The sequence below is a fragment of the Bos grunniens genome, chromosome 20, assembly GCF_055505025.1.
Source record: "Bos grunniens cultivar Pamir isolate PY7600 chromosome 20, Bosgru_T2T1.0, whole genome shotgun sequence".
NCBI lineage: Eukaryota > Metazoa > Chordata > Mammalia > Artiodactyla > Bovidae > Bos > Bos grunniens.
Window position 1 is genome coordinate 4,010,960 of NC_141184.1, and position 12,558 is coordinate 4,023,517.

General features: G+C 44.3%; 1 protein-coding gene across 3 annotated transcripts in view; it reads left to right on the forward strand.

The window, feature by feature from the left end:
• ADAMTS16 (ADAM metallopeptidase with thrombospondin type 1 motif 16) overlaps positions 1-12,558 on the forward strand; it is a 193,374-nt gene that overhangs the window by 103,230 nt on the left and 77,586 nt on the right. For 2 of the 3 annotated variants that reach the window (XM_086362465.1, XM_086362466.1), the window contains exons 12-16: positions 4,111-4,259; positions 5,722-5,894; positions 7,731-7,861; positions 9,989-10,112; positions 10,517-10,761. In XM_086362465.1, the coding sequence (XP_086218591.1) occupies positions 4,111-4,259; positions 5,722-5,894; positions 7,731-7,861; positions 9,989-10,112; positions 10,517-10,761 (822 nt within the window). The remainder of the gene's footprint in view (positions 1-4,110; positions 4,260-5,721; positions 5,895-7,730; positions 7,862-9,988; positions 10,113-10,516; positions 10,762-12,558) is intronic. The other variant, XR_015149151.1, reaches the window with a different exon arrangement.

Genomic DNA, 12,558 nt, shown 5'->3' on the forward strand with positions numbered 1-12,558 from the left:
CTGAGCTGATATGTAGGGCTCATTTTCTCCTCCACGGCATCAGTTTTCGTGACTCATTATGCTGCTTCCCTGTCTGTACTGGGTTTCAGAGTGACAGTGGATTTCGTGGTCAGCATCACAACAGGATGTGTGCTTCATGGTGACATCACACTGCCCAAGAGAAAGCCTTCTTTCAAGTCATCAATAAAATATAAAACTGCGACCAAATGGAATGGTTCTTAGAAATACAACCAGTGCTTCTTCAGACATTTTGTGTGTCTACTTAACACAAAGATCTTATGCTGACCACCTCACTCACCAGCTGCAGGGGTCTGCAACCTGTGAGAAATTATGCTCGAAATTGTGTGCGTGTATGTATGTTTGTGTGTCTACATGCAACTTTCTTGGGAGAAGATGTAGTGGCTTCTCCTCAAATTCACAAAAAATATAACTTTTTAAAAATAATTTTTAAGAATATTCACTTAAGGATAATCTTGGTCATATATCCAGAGAAAATGATAATTTAAAAAGGTACATGCACCCATATGTTCATAACAGCACTATTTACAGTAGCCAAGATATGAGAGCAACCTAAATGTCCATCAACAGACGAATGGATAAAGAAGATTTGGTACATGTATGCAATGGAATATCACTCAGCCATAAAAAGGAGTGAAATAATGGCATTTGCAGCAGCACGGATGGACCTAGAGATTATCGTACTAAGTGAGAAAGACAAATATCATATGATATGTGGAGTCTAAAAAATGACACAAGTGAATTTATAAATGAAACAGAAATAGACTCACAGATATAGGAAACAACATATGGCAACCAAAGGGGAATAAAGTAGGAGCGTGGCATTAACAGATGCACACCACTATACATAAAGTAGACAGCAAGGACCTACTTTACAGCATGGGGAACTATATTATAAATTGTATAATAACCTACAAGTGAAAAGATTCTGAAAAAAAGTACATATTTATGTAAGTATAACTGAATCACTTTGCCATAAACCTGAAACTAGCACAGTATTGTAAATCAACTTCACTTCAATTTTACAAAAGTACACTCTGACAAAAACAGCAAAAAAAAAAATTCGGTTTTTTGCAATACAATTATTGAAGCAATGATTATCAAAGCAAAAGCCTGGAAATGATGCAAGTGTTCATCAGAAGGACATGGATTGGAAATACACTTACTGGAATGTTTTGTTGCTGCAACAAAGGAGTGAGGGATGTGTCTACCTTCTTCTATGGAATGAACTACAGAATATAGAGTTAAGTGAAAAAAAGAGAATGGAAAAAGATGTGGGTAACATGGAGTCATTTATGAAAGAAAAGGAATGATTAATCTACATTATTTGCTTACATCAAAAAATAAAAGAATAAACTCCAAGTTTCAGAAAAACATTACATAAACCCTTTGTTGTTGTTCAGTCTCTCAGTCGGGTCCAACTCTTTGTGACCCCATGGGCTGCAGCACACCAGGCTTCCCTGCCCTTCACTACCTCCCAGAGCTTGCTCAAACTCATGTTCATTGAGTCAGTGACGCCATCCAACCATCTCATCCTCTGTCGTCCCTTCCCCTCCTGCCTTCACTCTTCCCCAGAATCAGGGTCTTTTCTAATGAGTTGGCTCATCTCATCATGTGGCCAAAGGATTGGTGATTCAGCTTCAGCATCAGTCTTTCCAGTGAATATTCAGGACTGATTTCCTTCAGGACTGGTTTGATCTCCTTGTAGTCCAAGGAACTCTCAAGAGTCTTCTCTAACACCACAGTTCAAAAGCATCAGTTCTTCAGTGCTCAGCCTTCTTTATGGTCCAACACTCACATCCATACCTGACTACTGGAAAAATCATAGTTTTGATTCTATGGACCTTTGTTGGAAAACTAATGTCTCTGCTTTTTAATACGTTGTCTAGGTTTTTCATAACTTTCCTTCCAAAGACCCAGTGTCTTTTAATTTCACTGCTGTAGTCACCATCTGCAATGATTTTGGAGCCCAAGAAAATAAAGTCTGTCACTGTCTCCATTGTTTCCCCATCTATTTGGCATGAAGTGATGGGACTGGATGTCATGATCTTCATTTTTTGAATGTTGAGTTTTAAGCCAGCTTTTTCACTCTCCTCTTTCACCTTCATCAAGAGGTTCTTTAGTTCTTCTTCACTTTCTGCCATAAGGGTGTATGCGTATCTGAAGTTGTTGATATTTCTCCCAACAATCTTGATTCCAGTTTGTGCTTCATCCAGCCTGGCATTTCACATGATGTACTCTGCATATAAGTTAATTAAGCAGGGTGACAATATACAGCCTTGATGTACTCCTTTCCCAATTTGGAACCAGTCTGTAGTTCCATGTCTGTTTCCAACTATTGCTTCTTGACCTGCATACAGCTTTCTCAGGAGACAGGTAAGGTGGTCTGGTATTCCCATCTCTTGAAGAACTGTCCACAATTTGTTGTGATCCACACAGTCAAAGGCTTTAGCATAGTCAATTAAGCAGAAGTAGATGTTTTTCTGGAATTCTCTTGCTTTTACTATGATCCAATGGATGTTGGCAATTTGATCTCTGATTCGTGTCATTTTAAAACAAATCCTTACATCATGTAAACACTTTATGTCATTTTAAAATAAAACTAGACCAAATTTTATTAAAGTAATTTATAAGCATCCCAAGAAAAATGAAATAATTTAACCTAAACAAGTCCCATTTAGGCTTTAAGTCAAGGTATTGGCTTAACCATGACTTGACAGAGGAATTAGCCAAGTGACTTTATTTTTTTTTATTGTTACATTATCTATTTTATTTTATTTTTAAACTTTACAATGTTATATTGGTTTTGCCAAACATCGAAATGAATCTGCCACAGGTATACATGTGTTCCGCATCCTGAACCCTCCTCCCTCCTCCCTCCCCATACCCTCCCTCTGGGTCGTCCCAGTGCACCAGCCCCAAGCATCCAGTATCGAGCATCGAACCCAGCGCTTTCTGCATCTCAGGTCGAATGTATGCAGTAGACACCAAGTACTAGAAGGAATCATAAGCTGTTTTCAGCGACCATATCAATATTGGTAGGTTGTTTTTGCCTTCCTAGAACTATTATTTTCTAGTCTCCTACGGTGTTTGCCATCAGAATGCCGACTGTGCCCAGTGCGTAAGTCCATCAGTGAGAAAACCCAGGCCACTGAATGCAGCTCTCTATCTTGTGTAGCTTTTGCACGTGGTGCCAGTGCAGGAACCACGGGGACTTTAGCAGAATAACATCAATGGGCGCTTCTCTAGAGGAAGGGGAGCTGATAGCATCCCCGGCCTCCCCAGGACAGGTGGAGCCCTGTGTGGGTTGTCTCGTGTCCTCAGAAGGCTGTGTGACCTCTGACAGGCATCACTTAAAGCCTCCAGGCTCCCAGCCCAGGTGCTTCGGAGTAAAAGCACGAAGCACCGGACGGAAATGACAAGGTGTTGAGACACACAGACCCTCCAGCTGGACTTTTCTGCCCGACAGTCAGTCTGTTCTGACAGCAAGAGATGAAGAGCGTGTTGTTGCCAGGGAAGATTAGAGTTCACACACCTGAGAGGTGAACAATTGGACTACGTGTTCCTACAACAAAACTTGACTACATGTGCAAGATTCCAGCAGCTCAGACAGATGCCTGAAAACTAGTCTTCTCTGTATCTTCCCTTCACGCGGATTTATAGAACAAGGCTAACTTTGGAAAGAATAAAAGTGGCATTGACATATATACACTGCCGTGTGTGAAATAGAAAGCTAGTGGGAAGCTGCGGTGTAACACAGGGAGCTCAGCCTGGTGCTCCATGATGACCAGAGGGGTGGGATGAGGGTGAGGGGGTCTGGGAAGGAAGCTCCAGGAGGAGGAGACATAAGTATACATGTGGCTGATTCACATTGTGGTACAGCAGAAACTAACACAATGCTGTAAAGCAGTTATACTTCAATTAAAAAAAAAAAAAGAAGTGTTAAATGTATTTTCATTATGTGCTCCTGAGGGCAGGGAGACTGATATCTGCTTATACTACCAAGTTTCCAGGGCTGAGCATTGCTGTAGTGATGAAGTCAGTCTCCACCCACAGTCAGATCACTGTTCTTGTTTTTGTTTTAATTTTCAGTGGTGCCGCGGAGGACAGTGTGTGAAATACGGGGACGAAGGCCCCAAACCCACTCACGGTCACTGGTCAGACTGGTCTCCCTGGTCTCCTTGCTCCAGGACCTGCGGAGGAGGGGTGTCGCACAGGGACAGACTCTGCACAAACCCCAGGTGAGCGCTCAGACCTCCCTCCTCCCCAGCGAGCCATCTCTCTGTGACAAACTTCCCAAAGAGTATGTGGAAGGAAGCTCAGTGAAAATAATTCTGTACTTCTTGTATTACTGCAAAAGAATTCCAAGGCAGAAAGCCCTTTCACTCAGGCATTTATTGTATAGTGATGTCTCTGTGATATGATTTAAGGCGCTTGTAACTATTTGACCACAACAAAAGTAACTGTGCATGGATGCTCAGCTTCTCAGTCATATATAACCCTTTGCGGCCCCATAGACCTACCAGGCTCCTCTCTCCATGGAACTTCCCAGGCAAAAATACCACAGTGAGTTGCCATTTCCTTCTTAAAGGGATCTTCCCAACCCAGGAGTTGAACCCAACTCTCCTGCATTAGCAGGCAGATTCTTTACAGCAGAGTCACCAGGGAAGCCCCAAAAGTAACAGACCCGACAACAATATTCAGGAACTCGATTGTAGTCCGTTTACATGAAATACCAAGGTTCCATCTAAAATATGGAAATAAGTCATAAGAAAAATATAGAGAACACAAATGAGTGAGAATCAGTAGGGACAGTTTTTTCAAGTGAGAAAAACAAAGCCTTGGTTTTTCATCAAGGATATTTCCCTGCGCGGTGTGTGGTTTCATTGTGTCTTCTGTGGGAGACAAGGGTGTTAGAAGCAGAACTCAGTGCGGTGGAGTGAAAGGGTGTTCAGCCCTCATTGTACACCTTTATTTGTTTAACTTACGTTGACACTAAGCAAAATGATTTATATTAGTCCTGTCTTTAATGCATGAGACCCAGGTGGTCTCCTGCTTTGGCAAGGTGCTCCCCTTCGGGGGTGCCTGCGTGAATTCTAGGGGTGAAGGGGTTGTTTACTGTCCCTTGCAGCCAGTGGAGGACGACTGCTCCTTCCATCCCCTTCCTTGTCACAGGAAGCTGGGAGTGGAAGGAAGCTGCCATCTGGAGAATGAAGCAGTTGAATTTTAGGCTCATTTCTGCTTTTCACCACTGCCCTTAGTCATGCTCTGCTTTTTAGATCAGAGAACAGAGGTGCCCACCTGCCTCCTAGAGTTCAGTTCAGTCGCTCAGTCGTGTCCGACTCTTTGCGACCCCATGAATTGCAGCACGCCAGGCCTCCCTGTCCATCACCAACTCCTGGAGTTCACTCAAACTCACGTCCATTGAGTCTGTGGGGAGACGAGCAAATACATGCCACCCGCTTTCAAAGTTCTAACCTGTTGTATCAATATTGCAAACAATACACCCAATAAAAAAGGAAAACACTACCCATATTGTCAGTATGTAACAAGTGCAAGGGGCTTCTTAGAAAGGCACTTTCCTTGACTGGTGACAGTAAATACCTTAACATTACCTGCTCCCTCTCCCTAACAAGCCCGATTCAAGGCAGGGGTAAGTAGCTGTTCTAAGGCGAGTTTCTAACCATGAACTACACATTTCAGACCATCGCATGGCGGCAAGTTTTGTGTGGGCTCCACGCGAACTCTGAAGCTTTGCAACAGTCACACATGTCCCCACAACAGCATCGACTTCCGCGCCCAGCAGTGCGCCGAGTTCAACGGCAAACGGTTCCGAGGATGGTCCTACAAGTGGAAGCCATACACCCACGTGGAAGGTAAATCTCAAATCACGCTTTCTGGTAGCGGCCTCGGCTGCTTCACTCTTTAAAGAACTGCGTCGTCTGTAGAGTGGGTCCAGGTAGACCGAATACTGTGAGGCCAGTCACAGATTCTGTTCTGGTTGTTAGGTCTGTTCTGCCTGCCCCAAGGCATCTTATTTAAACCTGACGAGCTGTGTGCTCAGAAAAACAGCAAGCTAGATAGTGAGTCTGTGCAAAATACCTTTAAAGAATCTTTAAGAAGTGATGAAACACTCAAAGTAGATGATTTATTGATAATGAATCAATTCTTTTAAAATTACAAATCACAGTAGTTGATGGTGATATGGCGATGAGTATATCGCCCACTGAATGATTAGCATTGCTGAAAAATGAAAGATAAAATATCCGTATCTTTTGGAAAATCAGATACTATACTGTATTTGGAAAGGTTTGATCTATAATTTAGGAACCAAGAAGCTTATTTGTACTGTATGTAAGATTTTACTCTCCAGGTGGAGAGAAATATGCATTATTCTTATCATTATAATAACTTGAGTATAATTTGAGAATAAGTATAATATAGTAGTATAATTTGAGAATAAATTCAAAGAACACCTAAACATCGTGTTCTTTGGAATTGAGAATATTATCAGGAAATACTTGGGGAATACATAAGTTGGGCCTTATCTCACGTGGCACTCACTTTAACTATCTCAATATATATATAATGTTATCATGGTGAGAGGTTTATGAAATCAATAAATTCTGTAAGGAAAATTGAAGCAGTTTTATACAAAGGATTTTTTTGTTGGGTTATTACTTCCATACTCAGTAAAAATTAAGCCAGTAAGAAACAAGTAAGCAGAAGAATAAAGGAGAAAGAACCTTGAGATCAGGGTCAAAAAATCTGTGTGCTGTTTCTGGTTTTTCTAGTCTTCAGTAAATATGGTCATTGATCATGAAAACAAATATTAAATTTGATTCTTAGCATTATTCAGTCAGTTCTATTATCCTGCACAATAAAGGACATATTTGTATATGAGCATTGGGCCAATGAAAATTCCTAAGGCAGATAAATATTTATTATCAACTGTTCCCTTGTTTAATATTTATTATCAACTCTTCCCTTCTTTACTGAGAAGAGAACAAAGGAAAAAAGTTTCTACAAAAGTTCATATTAGCCATATAAATCATAAGTCCTTGAAGTGGGTTACCGAGAGAGGGTGTGAACTTGATCTTCCAGTCTTAAGTACATAATGAGATCTGTATTCTCCGTGTTACAATATTTTTGGCAGTTCATTATATTTTTTAAGAAAAACCAATATTCTTTGGAGATTTCATCCAAAAGTTATTTCCTTTATCAGTTTAAAAATATTATGTGTTTTAGTAAATATAGTAGCTAATTAAGAAATTTTGTGATTATTTCAATTATTTTATTATACTTTATTTGTAAGAATTTTGTATATTGCTGCACATGGTAGTGATTTTTTGCATTTCTACACAGATCAATTAATTATACTAGTAAAATAGTTGAACAGTAATGTAGTTCAAGTCAACAAATGTTTATTGAATGCCTGTTATGTGCCAACCACTGTGTATAGAATGAGTATCAATAAAGGACACAGTAGAGTAAAATAAAAATTAATAGTGAAGCTTTAAAAAATAATTTAAAAATGAAAGGGAAAATGAAGCCAAAAGAGGCAATTTTAAAAATGTCTTTGCTATGTATTATTGTGTGGGAGTTTTTATGGGCAAAAAAAGAAAAAAAATAGTCTATAACATTTAGAGCAAAAAGTGATCAGAGCTTAAGTATCTTTCTTATTTGTGTTTGTGTGTGTATTTCTTTTTAAGATCAGGACTTCTGCAAACTCTACTGTATCGCAGAAGGATTTGATTTCTTCTTTTCTTTGTCAAATAAAGTCACAGATGGGACTCCATGCTCGGAGGATAGCCGTAATGTTTGTATAGATGGGATATGTGAGGTAATAATGATCATTCATTCGTTCAACAAACATCTCCCAACAGTCCGCTTTGTGCCAGGCATCCTGTAAGGGGCTAGGGAGACCAGACACCGAAAACCACACCCTTTCCCTCCCTGTTGCAGCCCAGAGGGAGAGAAATCCATGAGCACAGAAGGAGGCAGTTTGGCAGTGGAGGTGTGTGCAGATCTCCACGGGAGGGACAAGCTGCTTCCCTCTTAGATGTGGACCCGGGAAACTCTCAGGACTGCTGGGGAGGGGAGCTAGACCTGAAAGGATGAGATGGAAGAGGGCCGAGGGGGAAACGGGGAGGGGGAGGGGGACCTGGTGGTACAGGAATCATGGGCTGCAGGAACGGGTTTGGTGGTCAGAGAACAAGGAGGCAGGCAGGAGCTGGGGGCGCTGAGGGTGGTGAGTGGAGGAAGAGGTGCTCACAAAGGGCCATTTGCTGGAAGACTCGGTTTTACCCTCACATTTCGGTGGAAGACACTGCGACTGGGGACCGGCAGAGTCGCAGCATCAGACGGCAGTCACCTGGCAGTGGCGTCAGAGTGAATGAAGCCAGGGACAGCTTAGAGCCAGGGGCCACTGCATCGTTCTGGCAGGGTCTTGGGGAGATCACAGCCTCACTCCTGCTGGAGAGGGACTCAGGGCATGGGCTGGGAAACAGGGGATGCTGTGTGGACCCAAAGCTCTGAGCTTATCACCATGTGCAGAAGTGAGATGTGGGGAGCATTTCGTTACATTAATAAACAAAGGGAGGGGGCTATGTGCAGTGACAAATACCGGGCTTTTCAGGGAAGTGACTCAATATCTGTATTCAGTGGAGTCCAAAGACCTTGGTCCCAGATCTGATTTCCTCTAAAAGTGTAAACCGTGACGGCGGTAAAGTTGGACCAGCACTATGAGGTTAGACTAAAGCAGCACACACAGGGCTTCCCTGGGGGCTCAAACGGTAAAGAATCCGCCTGCAGTGCAGGAGACCCGGATTCCATCCCTGGGTGGGGAAGATCCCTGGGAGAAGGGAATGGCAAGTCAGTGCAGTGGGTTGCCTGGAGAACCCCACGGACAGAAGAGCCTGGCGGGCTACAGTCCATGGGGTTGCAAAGAGTCAGACACCAGACACAACTGAGCAACTAACACACACACACACACACAAACACACTGTTCAGATCTCTTTCAGCTTTTTGAAACGCTCAGGTCTCCACCCACCGTGTCTGATTATCAGTCAATTTGTTAAATATCTCATTGCTTTTATGTACTCTTAGTGATAGAGTGTCACAATTCCTTATTTTTAATTCTAAAGTCCAAAGAGCTGCAAAATGGAAAGTTTATTTGGCTGTAAAATATAAGGCAACTTGAATTTATGTGTTTGCAAAGCTGCCTTGAATTGATGAGACTGTCTTCAGTTATGTTTATCCCGCTCAGTGTGTGAGTTTACAAACATCATCGATGTCCCCACATCTTATGTATAACATGTTACTCACCTTCCTGCAGTCCAAAAACCCCGAGTTCTGCACTGTATCTGGTCCTGGTATTTCAAACAAGGGATTGTGGACCCTGATTACTTCATTTCTGAATGGATTTTTTTTTTTTTTTTTTAGGTAGCCTATATTTTTTGTTAGGAAATGTAAGACTAGCAAGCGTCATAGAATTTATAAAGAGCTGCTAAAATTCTAAGACCATAGCCAAATGTGCTATAATTTGGGAATAATCGTCCCATGGCCTACGTTCCTTCTTTATCTCTACACAAGACAATTCACAAGCACGAGGTGAATTCCAGTGGACCCCCATGAAGCCACATCTCTTGTCATTTGTGCTTGGCTCTTCACGTCGGGCTGAAATTTACCCACGTCTCCCACAAGACAATCTGATAGGTGTAATCCAGGGCTCCAGACAGGACAGTCGTGTAGCAATGCCAAAGAGGACAGGCTGTGTTTGCCATGAGAAGGTCTCCTTTGGACAGAAGCATAGCTTGACAGTCTCACAGTGCACATACTGGGTATCCAATAAATATTTGTTAACTCTCCCGTGTTGGTGAAACTTTTCAACTCTCCGGGGAAAGGTTTGTGACTTCGCTCCTGTTGTCTTGTCTTTCATGAATGACCCGTGGCCTCGTGGGTCCCACAGAGAGTGGGGTGTGACAATATCCTGGGGTCCGATGCTACGGAAGATGCCTGCGGCGTGTGCCGGGGCAACAACTCCAGCTGCACAATGCACAAGGGCCTCTACGCCAAGCAGCACCGCACCAACCGTGAGTCCACCCGTGGGATCCGCCCACCACCTAAGCAGAGACGGAAAGGGACCCTCTGTGGGAAGGAGGAGGGTGTAGTGAAAAGAGCCAATAGGCAGGGTCCTGAGAGCCCTGTGTGATTCCTGGCCTGCTTTGCTTCTCAAACCCTCTGTTTTGATTAGAAGTGGTTGCTAGGTTATTTCAATTAAAGTAGTTTTTAGAAACCATGAATATTACAATAGCTCTGTTCCAATTAAAAAAAAGAAAAAAACTCCTTTATAGGAATCATGGACCTGGATGGCCAAACTAGACCTCCAGGTTCCAAACCCTGATCCCCAAGGGCTGGTCACAGAGAGCCGCGGGCACTGGGATTGGCCCTGCGCTGCTGAAACACCACGTTCTCCCCTCCCGTTTCCTCTGCCCAGAATATTACCAGATGGTCACCATCCCCTCCGGAGCCCGGAGCATCCGCATCTATGAAACGAACGTATCTACCTCCTACATTTCCGTGCGAAATGCACTCAAAAAGTACTACCTGAACGGACACTGGACGGTGGACTGGCCTGGCCAGTACAAGTTTTCAGGAACCACCTTTGACTACAGACGTTCCTACAAGGAGCCTGAGAGCTTAGCCTCTCCTGGGCCAACCAACGAAACGCTGATCGTGGAGGTGAACCCCAGCCTCCTGCTCTCAGGGCTTGGACGGGGGGTCTTGGGGCATTTCTGTAGGTTCAAGGCTGTATTGGCAAAATATCACGTCCCCAGAAAGTTGTTTGCAGTTAATGTCTCAGAAACAAGACTAATCAATGCAGAGACTGAGTGGGCCAGTGGACCGCTCGTCTTTCGTCTCTAGACGCGTGATGAAATTTGTAAGGACACACAGCATGCAGTCCTGGGTTTTCCATCTTTATTAGTGGATTGTGACCTAAGCCTGCTTCTCTCCTGTAAGCTCTGAGGCCGTGAGAAGCGGCCGCTGTGGGGGGGCTCTGTCTGTGCCTGTGTTTCAGGCGGGATCAGGATTCTTCTGAGTCCGGTGGAAACGGGAGTGAGATGAGAACCCACCGCCTGGGCCCAGTGCCAGGCAGGGACCCTCACACTCACCTCCTACACAAGCCCCTCTGTGTTCTGCCCAAGATGGCACAGGCCCATGAGATACGCTTGAGCAACTTCTACCAATGTCACGTGTCCCCTTGGGACCAGGCAGATGGTGGCAACACGCAGCGGACACACTAATTTCACGCGTTTTTACGTTTCTGTGCACATTTAAAGGAAAAACTTGGTTCAAAAGTTGCCCCCTCAGCCTGCACCTGTGTGTGCAGTTGTGAAGCCCCCCAGGTGCCCTCCACCTGCAACGTGGGCCTCGCAGCTCCATCCCGCCATCCTTGCATCATCCTGAGAGATGCCTCATCTCCACATGTCCCACCTCCGTCTCCCCTCTCGACCTGGGACTGCTCCCCCTCCCCTCTGTAGACATGTTTACCCTGGATTCCTGCCTTGGTTATTTCTCTCCCACCATCTCAGGCTTTTAGCTTTAACGCGCATGTGTGCTCAGTCCTATCTGACTCATTGGGACCCCTTGGACTGTAGCCCACCAGGCTCTCTGTCCATGGGATTTCCCAGGCAAGAATACTGGAGTGGGTTGCCATTTCCTCCTCCAGGGGATCTTCCTGACCCAGGGATTGAACCTTATCTCCTGCATTGGCAGGCAGTTTCTTTACCTGGGAAGCCCCTTTTAGCTTTATTACTCACAGAGAAACAGAGATCGGTCAGGGTTGAAAGTGATCGAGGCTTACTGAGAACCCCGTTTCCCATTTCAGGATGTCAGGTGCAAGAGCAGATCTATGGCCTGCAGTGCGGCCATCTGTCCAGGGCTTATCCCTGTCCTATAGCATCTTGCCCAACTAGATTTGAGCTGTGTTGTCGGGGACGGGACTGTGGTGCCAGGGAGTCGGGGAAGATCCAGTGACTATCCACTGAGCCTTCCCATTAAGAAGCAGTGAAGGCTTCAGAGATGGGATTTCTAGTAACAGGCTAATGGCTAAGTTCCATGCTCCCCCCTCCCCACACACACACACAAAAAAGCCTGTCATCGAGATCAAGGGATCAGATACCTTTAGGAGGAAAAGGTAGTTGGCCCGTGTGGTCAGGTTTCCAGCTAGGAAGTGAAGAGTCCAAGTGCCATTCCATGTGCTAAGCATGGCTCACAGGTGTGCCCAGCCAGAGAGGGCATCTTTCCTCCTGCGCCCACACGGAACATGTCAGTAGGCAGAAGATCTCTGCATCCCATCCCCTGAGAAAGGACTCAGAGTTAGCTTCCATCCTGCAGAGATGAGATGCACTCAACTGTTGGTTGTTTGGAACTCACTAGGAATTGTGAAGGTGCTTTTTAAGTATCACTTTCTGATTTGCTCAGCTGGGGAGGATGGCTGGGGCTTTCCAGGAAACACCCAGGAAAAGAACCAGATCC